The following is a 13,195-nucleotide window of genomic DNA, read 5'->3' on the forward strand; positions in this document are numbered from 1 at the left end:
GAGCCACGTCGTTTGTCAAAAAATATATCGAAAAATAAAAATCAAGTTTAAGTCATTTTATTTGACTTTATGTCCATCCACCACAAATATTGAAGTCATAATATCACTAGAAAAGCATTAAAGCACATAAAATCATATTAAAATATGTACATTTACAGTAAATATTAATATAATCATCATAAATCCTAGAGAACGAAACATGAAAACATCTGTGTTCTTTTTCTTCTTTGTCTTCTTAACAGTTTGATATAGAGATGCTAGCCATGTAGGCTCTTTCAACATCTGTGTTTCTGTGTTGTCATCTTATTTAGCAGTCTTTAAGTGCTCAATATTGGTCTTTTCCACTGTAGCTCCAATATCTACCATTTGGTGGTGTTGTCAGCACCACTCAATATTGGTAAATTTAATATAAATTAGTTTATTTTCTACTGTTGCAAGATAATTTTAATAACTATTTGTTATTTAACCTTACAAAATCATCTTATTTTATAATGTCTTAGAGCAAACCACATTCACAAATAGAGTCCACGATGTACTGTAAACATCACCAAATTGTAAACATATACATTTACAAGTACTGTATATACTGTACATACATGAATTCGTAAATTTTTTTGGTACTATATTAAAAACTAAAATTTATTTGTTTGTAAGCTTAAAATAGATTCTTATTAACAATATATTATTAAAAATGCATTTATAAATAAAATACAGAACTGAGAATGGCTATTTGTGGTTTAGACCTAGTGACAAGTAAATTCGTTGACAAGTAAATTCGACTTACATCAACTCTGCTGGAACCAATTACTGACGTAAAGGTGAGATATATCTGTATGTTTATTTATCAATAATCTAAGAGGCCAGTCCTCTCTGAGTGCCTTTGCCTCAAAAAACAATCTAGGGCATAAAATGTTTGGTGATGATTTTAGAAGTTGAGCATTTAACATATCATTAACCATGTTTAAAAACATCTCATTTAATTTTGTGCAAGTGAGCTGGAAAGGTCTCTTTGAAATTGTATGCAATTAGTTCAAGATAAGAATGTATGCATTCTATCCAGGAAGTTATTGTTTGAACAAACAGTAAATTGTTTCATTTTATCAGAAACTAAGAAATGCAGATTAGATTTGAATAAGAAATGCTTAACCTGATTTCTATCTCTCTCTAGAGAAAATGAGCAATTATTTATTGTGACATCATCACAATGCCAGACTGCAATTTTTAATCATATTCTTAATTTATTTAATTTAAAATATATACTCTTCACCTGAAATTAGTAGTNATGCAAATTAATATAAAAATAACTTAAAATTAAAATAAAATCTGTTTATTTTTGGTTGCATGTTCCCCTTTCTCTATTTACTCTATGTTAAAAGACCTCATTTAATGTCATTTAGCACTTTTCTCATCTAGTAACACATCCCCCACATTAAGAGGGGTCTTACTGTATATGTAAATTATACACTTTTATTTAATATTATTTAGGGCTTTGATTATTAAAATGATCAATGACACACTGCAGATTTCTTTTTCATAATAAGATAGCTTCTATCAATACAAATATATTTTTGATATAAGTAAATTAAATGGAATGGTTTCAAGTGTTTATTTATAATTCTGTTTGTAAATAATTAATTTGATAATTAGTCATTATTTTATCATTATTGCATACAGAGTTTTTCACATTCAAAGATACCTATTTTTTCATTTGTTTGCAAATAGTTTATAATGTAACAATAACTTACTTTATTGGAGTTTGATAAGTTTTTCTGAAATACTTTAAGCATGTTTCCAAAGATGTGAACATCATTGTTATTGATTTTCAAATTCAAGTTTAACCTTGTGTGGCACATTGTAAAATCATTAAAAAATGTATCAAAATGATCACTTTTTTAATTTTTGATCACTAAGCAAATATTTCATGAATTTTTACAGTACATTAGATATATCATTATTAATCAACATCACACCTTCCTTACATCTCCCTATAGCAAAGTGATTTTATGATCACACTGCATTACATTGCAGACTCTTTATTTGTGATTGTGGTTTGCTCTAAGACATTATAAAATAAAATGATTTTGTAAGGTTAAATAACAAATAGTTATTAAAATTATTTTGCAACAGTAGAAAATAAATTAATTTATGTTAAATTTACCAATATTTACATTCAATTTGTTGGAATCATGAGTGGTGCTGACAACGATGCCAAACAGTAGACATTAGAACTACCATGGAAAATGCCAATATTGAGTTTTTAAAGACTGCTAAATAAGATGGCAACACAGAGTCACAGATGTTTTCACATTACTTTCTCTGGGATTTATGATGATTATATTAATATTTACTGTAAATGTATATATTTCTAGTGATATTATGACTTCAATATTTGTGGAGGACAGACATAAAGTCTAATGGAATAAAATGACTTAAATTTGATTTTTATTTTTCCATATATTTTTTTTTTGACAAATGACATATAATGGAGAACGACTTAACTCGAAACGACATAATCCAAGGTATACCTGTACTGTATATAAAATGTGTATTGTGTATAAAATACATACATACCGTAAATTGCACAAAGTTAAAATTTTAGAATAAAGAATGAGGAGTAATCAACATATGTAATACTGTTATAATAATTAATAATTTTTTTGTTTCACAAGCACGATAAAATGCATTCAATCAGACACTGGGCAGCTTTTTATCCTTTATTTCTTTTTTAGTTGATATGTGTTTCAGGCCACAATGCTCCTCCTCAGTCAACTATTTTAAAAAATGTACATGGTTATTACATAGCATTAAATTATTAAGATAACACATGTAATTACAAAGAATATACCTTCTGTTCTGTATTACACATTAGCTGATTTTGAGTGATTTTCTAACATAGTTTCTTAAAATTGGGTATGCATGATTACAGAGTTTTCTTTTCATTCTGCCATTTAATAAATTATATTACGTTTCTATATAGTATTAAGCATATAATTTAACATTTCAAATGACATACCTGTTGTGTTCTTTTAAGACAAAAGCTTGTAAATTATTAAAACACTTTTTGTTAAAACTTCAACAATACATGTTTAGTTTAAACATTCTGGAAGGTTTCTTGTAAAAAGGAAATTTTCTGATCATGCACTCTCTCTTACAGTACTTCATTATTCTCATCGCTTAATCTTGCACCAAATTTCTAATTTACTTTTTATTTACATGATTACCCTATAGCTAGATTTTTCCAAATTTTTCATTATCAAAAAATTATAAGTCATTAAGAGATATTTTTTTAATAACATCTTCTGATATCTTTCTTTCCCAATTTTCACAGGTCATTTTTAGTAATGCATAACTAATTTAAATACATTTATGATGAAAATACAATAATCTTTTTTACAATAGTTTTTATTACAATTTTTAATATTTCCAATTTATAAAACTTATAGCTTATACTTATTTAATTTTATGTTCAGTTTCTTTACAATATTTGTAACCAGTTCTCATTTATTTTGATGCTATGATTTTTGTTTATACTATTTTTATTATTCAGAATCTCTATGCTTTCTTTAAGTTTTCTACTGTATGCATAGAGATTCTGAATAATAAAAATAGTATAAACAAAAATCATACTACTAAATCATACTATTTCTACTGTATGCATCTTTTTCTTTTTGTAAAATTTTTATATTGTCTTTGTCTATGTTACAATTATATAGTGTACAGTGTTCATAGAACACTGAGTTGTTCCTGCAGTATTTTAGATTGCTATATATTCCTTAAGTCTAACTTTTATTTTTTGTTTAATCTCTTCTATATAATATCAGGCAATCCTATAGTGTCTGATTGAATACACTTTATCGTGCTTGTGAAACAAAACATAGAACAACATGGTTTCAAATTAGTAAAGAGTAATTAATAATGATTTTTTTTTATTTGGAATGCTGTAAACCTGGCAGGTCTTGGATAAGGCCAAAAACGTTTGAAATTTTCATTAAATTTATGTTACTGGTGTTTAAAGGTTATTGATTCGTTTGTTTGTTAAATCTGACAATTATATATTAGTGTAAATGATTTCAATCTATTAATTAAAATAATAAAAAAATAATATAATTTTGTATTTGATGATTTATTTTTATTTTTTTTGCAGGATATTTTTATTTTCAATTCATTAATTGATATAAAGTGATATTTTTAATTAAATATTCAGGAAAACAATGTCTGAAAAGTATGTATGATATATTTTTTATTTAGTTTTTATGCAATAAATATCTAGTATAAGATTAATTGATAAGATATTCCAGTTGTAATTCATTTTCTTATGATTTTTTAAAATTTAAATACAGTGTAAAAGATTAGTTCTTTACTAATAAAATTTTAAATAGGAAATTATCTGTTTATTAAAAGCACCAATTAACACCTATAATCCAGTTAATATGAACCAATTTATTATAAGAACAAAAGATTTCAATTGTCTTTAACAGCCATCATTGTATTTTTTTTTTCCAACATCTTTTTTATGCATGTAATTACTAGCATGAATTTAATGAGTTTTATTTTATTTAAATTTTGTTCTATGTAACATTCCTAACTTGAAGATGGCTGTTAAAGACAGTTGAAAACATTTGTTCTTATAATAAATTGGTTCGTATTAACTGAATTACAGGTGTCAGTTGGTGCTTTTAATGTATCTCATCCAGTTTTGCAGTATCTTTTAATTGTTTTCTGAGTTTTGAAAAAATTTAAACATTAAGTTTGTCAAATAGTTTTGAATAATGATTAATTGGTTTGTCTGTACTTGAACAAAACTTAATTTAATAGTAATTTCTTAAAAGTATAAGAAGAAAAATATTTTGACTCAAGTTAAATCTCAGAGAAAAAAAATTCTTGTTGGAATAAGAAGCAAATTTCTAATGCATCAATGTATCAATAATAAGTAATGTAGTATAATTTGCTTATTGTAAATCACTTTGAGACTTACCTAAACCAATAATAATCATCAACTGATGACATTAAGTGGCATAAGTGAATAACACTACAATTATAGCAAATTCTGGTTTCATTGACTGTGATTGTGATATTAAGTAGACATGTTAAAACAATTAAATATATTAATCTTCAGTTTATATATTATATTATTATTTAATTGATATTTAATTTAAAATTTTTCCCTGTTTATGTTAAAATATAGTTGATAATTACAGTNTTCACCTGAAATTAGTAGTGTCTTGCCCTTGTACATCATACTTTTCCTGTTAACAATAGTCATACTGGTCATTTATCTTACTCCTTTCTTAGGAAACTTTTGAATTGAAATCATGTGACTTCTGATTTGAACTAGAAGTTCATATATAGTTAATTAGGGCTGCCTACCCTGAACTTTCCATATCTGGTCTTGACTTTTATCTAACTCCATTCTCAAGATTAAGGAAGGACAGACAGATGACAACAGTGGAAATTTATAGGTCTACAATTTTTTCAAATTACAGCCCAATATTCTAGGAAATGATTGGCATTGGAAACACTTGAAACAATAACAGAGAATGCCAGAAAGTTTTCACATATCATTGAATAGATCAATTAGAATAGACTATAGACATTGAGAGTGATAAATTTACAAGCATACTTCATTCTTGAAAATTTCTCATAAATCAAAATGAGCTTTTCCATTATTTTTATGGTCCAATTTTATAGCTCATGTTGGCTTAACCCAGTCACTCTATACACATTCCCCAAATAACAGTAATGTATTATGAAATGCTTGATAAACTATTGATGAATGATTCTAAATGAAATTAAATAAATGAAAGTGTTGTTTAGGAATTAAATTATTCATTGATAAAACAGTTAATATGCATGAAATAAGAGAAGCAAATACATTATCAGACATTTCATTAATGTAAAAAGAACAAAAATTAATGAATACAATAAGCAAGCAGAAAACAAACAAAATGGCATAAAATAAATTTTTTTTTAATTAATGGAATTATAATCACTGATAGAAGGATTTGGAATATAAAGATAAAGTATAGTAAATTAGACCAGTGTTTCTCAATGACTAGTGTAGTTTCAATGACTATATGAAAGTTTTTTTTGTTTATTGCGTGTGACTTTTTGTATAAATTTATTTCATTATTGTTTTAAAATTTGAATATGTTTTCATGAAGGCAAAAGAATCAGAATAAATAAATTTTAAATATGATAAAGTTTTATATTATGTATTCATTTAACAATGTTACTGTACTGGTACAAATTAATGTGTTCCTATTTGGATTTCAGAGTTCTAAAACTTAGGTTACTCTATTTTGTATTTTAAAAAATTCAAAATAAAAAATTTTGCATATTAATAATAATAATTTTTCAGAGAGAAGAAAAATGTTGAAATCATGGTGGGTTTTAGCATAAATAAAGAAAAACTTACTAATAAGGACTACAGTTTTGCTGGTGCAGCAAGTGGAGCTATCACTAGATTTTTATTTCAACCTTTAGATGTTGTCAAAATTCGTTTTCAGGTAAATATTGTCAGTAATTCATTAAAAACTTAATGGAAAAACAACAAAAAAAACCATCACTCTTACTCCCAATTCTGAGCACTTTTGATCTTCCAAACTCATCTTCAGGAGCAGAAACTACAAAAATTGCCCATTCAAAAATTCTAATTCTTTGGAATTCTACTTTGTAATTTTAAATCAAATTCATTCTAACAAAAACTTTTCAAACTTAATTCCAATATCTTTCCAACTTGTGTACTGTTTTCTTTACTCCAAAAGAATATACTCTTCTTTTTAACTCTCCTATTCTAACCAACCTCTTTCTTCTCTCCTCCATTGTTGGTGTCATACTAACCATTTGCTCTTCCTTTTCTGCTTTTAGCTCTTCCTCTCTCTCATTTTCTGCTTCACCATCTTTGAGATAAACTGTCCTAGAATCCAAAATTTTCTGTTTTTAATATATTCTGCTCCTCTATTATCTCTTCCAATAGATACAAGGATAAAATGAATTTTTAAAGATAACAGTTTCCAGAGGTCATAAAAGAAACTGTAGGTTCTCCAAGGTTCAATGGAATTTTTGACTGATAGTAGAAAAGAAGAAATTTCTCTACTCAGACTAGAAAAGGAACAAAGTAAGATGATTGAAGGGTGAAGAAATTGGTTACTCTTGGACTGTGAGAAGCATTTGTTAGACATATTATATCAGATGATATTTGAGTCATATTTTCAATTTGAAGGAAGATATAAGCAGAAAAGAGCCTATTGCCTCACCTTTAGCAAGAATTTTAGTTAAATTACTAATAACAAAGATAGAGAAATATTGGAAGAGTTTGGAAATAAGATGAAGACACATTGATGATGTGTTAGTTATATGGAAGAAAGAGGGAATGTTAAATCAGACTTTTTGGATAAGACAGTAAGGTTAAAATTAACAATGGAACAAAAATCAGAAGACAATTCATTGTTTTGTGTATTTGGATAGTCAAAGGTATTGAAGAATGTAAGATGAGACTATACAGAAAAGACTACGATTAGACTAATTCATATACAGTAGAACCTCGAAAACTCGGCTCTCGATAACCCGGCACTCCGGATAACTCGGGCACACCCTGGCAGGGCAAAAAAATNGCTCCTCCTCAGTCAACTATTTTAAAAAATGTACATGGTTATTACATAGCATTAAATTATTAAGATAACACATGTAATTACAAAGAATATACCTTCTGTTCTGTATTACACATTAGCTGATTTTGAGTGATTTTCTAACATAGTTTCTTAAAATTGGGTATGCATGATTACAGAGTTTTCTTTTCATTCTGCCATTTAATAAATTATATTACGTTTCTATATAGTATTAAGCATATAATTTAACATTTCAAATGACATACCTGTTGTGTTCTTTTAAGACAAAAGCTTGTAAATTATTAAAACACTTTTTGTTAAAACTTCAACAATACATGTTTAGTTTAAACATTCTGGAAGGTTTCTTGTAAAAAGGAAATTTTCTGATCATGCACTCTCTCTTACAGTACTTCATTATTCTCATCGCTTAATCTTGCACCAAATTTCTAATTTACTTTTTATTTACATGATTACCCTATAGCTAGATTTTTCCAAATTTTTCATTATCAAAAAATTATAAGTCATTAAGAGATATTTTTTTAATAACATCTTCTGATATCTTTCTTTCCCAATTTTCACAGGTCATTTTTAGTAATGCATAACTAATTTAAATACATTTATGATGAAAATACAATAATCTTTTTTACAATAGTTTTTATTACAATTTTTAATATTTCCAATTTATAAAACTTATAGCTTATACTTATTTAATTTTATGTTCAGTTTCTTTACAATATTTGTAACCAGTTCTCATTTATTTTGATGCTATGATTTTTGTTTATACTATTTTTATTATTCAGAATCTCTATGCTTTCTTTAAGTTTTCTACTGTATGCATAGAGATTCTGAATAATAAAAATAGTATAAACAAAAATCATACTACTAAATCATACTATTTCTACTGTATGCATCTTTTTCTTTTTGTAAAATTTTTATATTGTCTTTGTCTATGTTACAATTATATAGTGTACAGTGTTCATAGAACACTGAGTTGTTCCTGCAGTATTTTAGATTGCTATATATTCCTTAAGTCTAACTTTTATTTTTTGTTTAATCTCTTCTATATAATATCAGGCAATCCTATAGTGTCTGATTGAATACACTTTATCGTGCTTGTGAAACAAAACATAGAACAACATGGTTTCAAATTAGTAAAGAGTAATTAATAATGATTTCTTTTTTTTTTTGTTATTTGGAATGCTGTAAACCTGGCAGGTCTTGGATAAGGCCAAAAACGTTTGAAATTTTCATTAAATTTATGTTACTGGTGTTTAAAGGTTATTGATTCGTTTGTTTGTTAAATCTGACAATTATATATTAGTGTAAATGATTTCAATCTATTAATTAAAATAATAAAAAAATAATATAATTTTGTATTTGATGATTTATTTTTATTTTTTTTTGCAGGATATTTTTATTTTCAATTCATTAATTGATATAAAGTGATATTTTTAATTAAATATTCAGGAAAACAATGTCTGAAAAGTATGTATGATATATTTTTTATTTAGTTTTCATGCAATAAATATCTAGTATAAGATTAATTGATAAGATATTCCAGTTGTAATTCATTTTCTTATGATTTTTTAAAATTTAAATACAGTGTAAAAGATTAGTTCTTTACTAATAAAATTTTAAATAGGAAATTATCTGTTTATTAAAAGCACCAATTAACACCTATAATCCAGTTAATATGAACCAATTTATTATAAGAACAAAAGATTTCAATTGTCTTTAACAGCCATCATTGTATTTTTTTTTTCCAACATCTTTTTTATGCATGTAATTACTAGCATGAATTTAATGAGTTTTATTTTATTTAAATTTTGTTCTATGTAACATTTCTAACTTGAAGATGGCTGTTAAAGACAGTTGAAAACATTTGTTCTTATAATAAATTGGTTCGTATTAACTGAATTACAGGTGTCAGTTGGTGCTTTTAATGTATCTCATCCAGTTTTGCAGTATCTTTTAATTGTTTTCTGAGTTTTGAAAAAATTTAAACATTAAGTTTGTCAAATAGTTTTGAATAATGATTAATTGGTTTGTCTGTACTTGAACAAAACTTAATTTAATAGTAATTTCTTAAAAGTATAAGAAGAAAAATATTTTGACTCAAGTTAAATCTCAGAGAAAAAAATTCTTGTTGGAATGAGAAGCAAATTTCTAATGCATCAATGTACCAATAATAAGTAATGTAGTATAATTTGCTTATTGTAAATCACTTTGAGACTTACCTAAACCAATAATAATCATCAACTGATGACATTAAGTGGCATAAGTGAATAACACTACAATTATAGCAAATTCTGGTTTCATTGACTGTGATTGTGATATTAAGTAGACATGTTAAAACAATTAAATATATTAATCTTCAGTTTATATATTATATTATTATTTAATTGATATTTAATTTAAAATTTTTCCCTGTTTATGTTAAAATATAGTTGATAATTACAGTTACAATGAGATCTTGATTTATGATACTTTATGTGAAAATTTGATACAATAAGTTGTTTGCTTTTATCCATCTTTTTCATTTATAAGAAAATATTTGATGCAGTGAGCACCATTGATATTTACAAAAACAAAATATTTTAATCAGGAGTGTAGTAAGATTGAAATTTCCACATGTACATATTGGGTATCTCATGGTATCAATTTTCATTTTCTTTATATCATTCGTATGGTCTACATTTGCTAGGAGTAGTGTTATTTATTCATTTTAACACAGTTCCTAATCAGTGTTTCTCATCAAGCACTGGTAAAATTATAGATATTTTATGTGGACCAGTAATTATATACAGGTAACCCCCGTATAACATGGCACTTCTATAGCACAGATTTACTCTAACATGGTTCGAGAATTGGATAAAACCCTCATACATGAAATGTAATAAAAACTATTAAAAGTGAACTTTATCTAATTTGAAATTAGGGAAATCCTTGTATAATAGTTCAATAAACATGATAAAGCTTTTAAGTGTGAAAGATACCTTATTTGACATTTTTCATTCGAGTGCTTACATACTATCAGATTTCCTGCATAATTTTCATGAACTATTAGTACTTAAGTATGTAAATTTTCTGTTTCTGCCTTCTATCGATACAAGTGGTCCTTCTCGAAACTTGTTTCAGTGTTGCCAGATCTCAATGCTTCTGCTTTTATGTTGCCAAATGTTTTTCCCTTATTCCATACTTGCTTTATTCTGTCACTGGTTTTAAGGCATTGAACCGCACCTTCGACCCTTAGGACCTCCACACCTTTACAAGTATACTTTAAGACTTTAATTGTGACTTTTTTTTAATATGTATTACTTCTTAAGAAAATTTTAATAAAGATATTTATCTTAATTATGAAAATGTAATAGCATGTTTTTTAATTTTTGGAACCTAACCTAACCCTCCTTTTCGTACTAGTTCTTTGTTTCCTATAACACGGATTCGCATAACATGGCAATTTTTTGGAATGTAACTACCGTGTTATATGGGGGTTACCTGTATTTGAAATCATTTTAAAATTATATTAAATTATTTACCAATATAAAAGCAGTCAGTCATCTGTGTGTGTGTGAATTCCTTATAACTCCTGCAATTTTTTTCCAATCAAAATGAAATTTTCATTATATTCATTTTATGTCTGACAGAAAGTATAGGCTATTTATTTTGCAGAAATATTGCCTTAGAACAAACATTTGATTTCAGATCAGTGACTACACTTATGTTGCAGTGACATCAGTGACCTCATTTAGTTCATGCTTGACGAAGAAATTTTCATTAAGTTGCATTTTTAAATATTTTAGCAAATGGCGTATTTTAAACTTACTTCATTAAATTTAAAAAATGATAGCCACATTATGTCATTTCAACAAATTTTTTTTAAAAACCTTTCCCTTAGTAACCACATGACATGCTATCATCTAATCCAGTGTTTCTCAATGGGGGCGATATCGCCCTCGTGTGGGTGTTTTTCTACGTTTAGGGGGCAATTAGTAACAATTTATATTTTGGGGGCGAAAACAATTTTCTGGGCGATATAGTAAAACATTATATTAAGAATAATTAGATATTTTATTCGTTATATCGTACAATAATTAAACAAATAACATTATACTAGTCACTAGTCCATTCGATGCGGTACGAATTTGGCATTAGCCTCGGCCCTAGGCATAGGAATTTTGAAGCAAAAGGGGCGATACTACGTAACGGTTTTACTGAAGGGGGCGACACTACGTTGGAGGAGGCATCAATTCGTTAGAGGTCGAGAAACACTGATCTAATCCAAAGTAACAATCTACCTAGCCCATTATTTAGAAAGTGTTATTGCTCATCTAACTAACATACGTACAATGCATCTTTGTTTTTATCAACACGGAATTAAAAAGACATGCTATTTTGTCAAAAAGAAATGCCTAGAGGCAAGCATAAGAGTAAAACTGGTCAGGCAAATTCTAGATCTAAAAGAATAAGAACCACTAAGACTCCTGAAGGCTGTGAAGTCCAACTTGAGCAACATCGAGTAAGAATGGCTTTGTCAACAAGCACTGCAGAAACATCATCACAACGTCAAACTCAAATTGAAGCTATTCTCAATTCTTCAATCTCTATTTTCTTATAAAAAATATTTTGTCATGCTTGACAAGGAAATTTCTAGTTAGTAAATATTGTTCAATTATAAGTAACAGTACTTGTAACTTACTGCAATTCCATAAATTGTATCACAATATAATTTGCACACAATATTGTATAAATTACTATCCAGCAATTATCACAAAAGCAGGATAAACACCATGGACAGGAAACCACAATCAAGCCTGAATCAGAGTCAAAATTATTGCTTTAAATGACGAAAGTATTGAGCAACAAGAAATAGCAAGAAAAGTGAATTGTTTGCAGTCTAAAAGTGCAAAAAATAATTCAAAAATTAAATGAAACCAGAAGTTTAAGTGTTGAAAATCACTCTCATCATCCAAAATTTACTTCAGAAAAGACAGAAATCACTACTTAGAAAAACTATAAAACAAAATTGACATGAAAGCTTGCAACAAATGTCACAAGAATTGAAATCTGTGATTGGAAAACCACTTTCAAAAAAAAAAAAGTTTACAATTATTTGAAGAAAATGGATTATAAAGCATCAAAAGCAAAAATAAACCTCATCTGACAAAAGTTCAGTAGAAAAAACAATTAATCTGAGAAAGAATTAACCTGAGCCAAAAAATATAAATGTTTTATGCCTGAACAATGGCAAAAGATCATTTTTAGTGATGAAAGTGCTTTGTGTTGATTTAAATAACGAAGAAAAGTGTAATGCTTGAATGTGAAATGAACAATCCAGACTGTTTATGAGTGATTAAATTTCTCATTAAAGTTACAAGGTAGATTCATTTGACTATAATGTACTCAAAAAATTGTGATTACTTAATGAGACAGTAAATGGTTATATGTATTGCGATATTTTAGAATATATTCTTATTTCAACAACGAAAGATCATTTTCATGATGATAATGATGATGATGAAATCTTTCAACAGGATAGAGCTACCAGGTTGTTCAATAAGAAAAACATGATTTTATGGTTTGTAATA

The 13,195-nt window shown here is 27.0% G+C and overlaps 1 protein-coding gene across 6 annotated transcripts in view; it reads left to right on the forward strand.

Annotated features, from left to right (window-relative positions):
• LOC111637470 (mitochondrial thiamine pyrophosphate carrier-like) overlaps nt 1-13,195 on the forward strand; it is a 42,496-nt gene that overhangs the window by 12,069 nt on the left and 17,232 nt on the right. For 4 of the 6 annotated variants that reach the window (XM_023382960.1, XM_023382963.1, XM_023382959.1 and 1 more), the window contains exon 2: nt 6,359-6,506. In XM_023382960.1, coding sequence (XP_023238728.1) covers nt 6,359-6,506 — 148 coding nt within the window. Of the gene's footprint in view, nt 1-637; nt 819-4,167; nt 4,223-6,358; nt 6,507-13,195 lie in introns of those variants that run through there. The other 2 variants (XM_023382964.1, XM_023382961.1) reach the window with 2 other exon arrangements.

This window comes from Centruroides sculpturatus, unplaced genomic scaffold, assembly GCF_000671375.1.
Source record: "Centruroides sculpturatus isolate CEXI.00-Female unplaced genomic scaffold, Cexi_2.0 scaffold1149, whole genome shotgun sequence".
Classification (NCBI taxonomy): Eukaryota; Metazoa; Arthropoda; class Arachnida; order Scorpiones; family Buthidae; genus Centruroides; species Centruroides sculpturatus.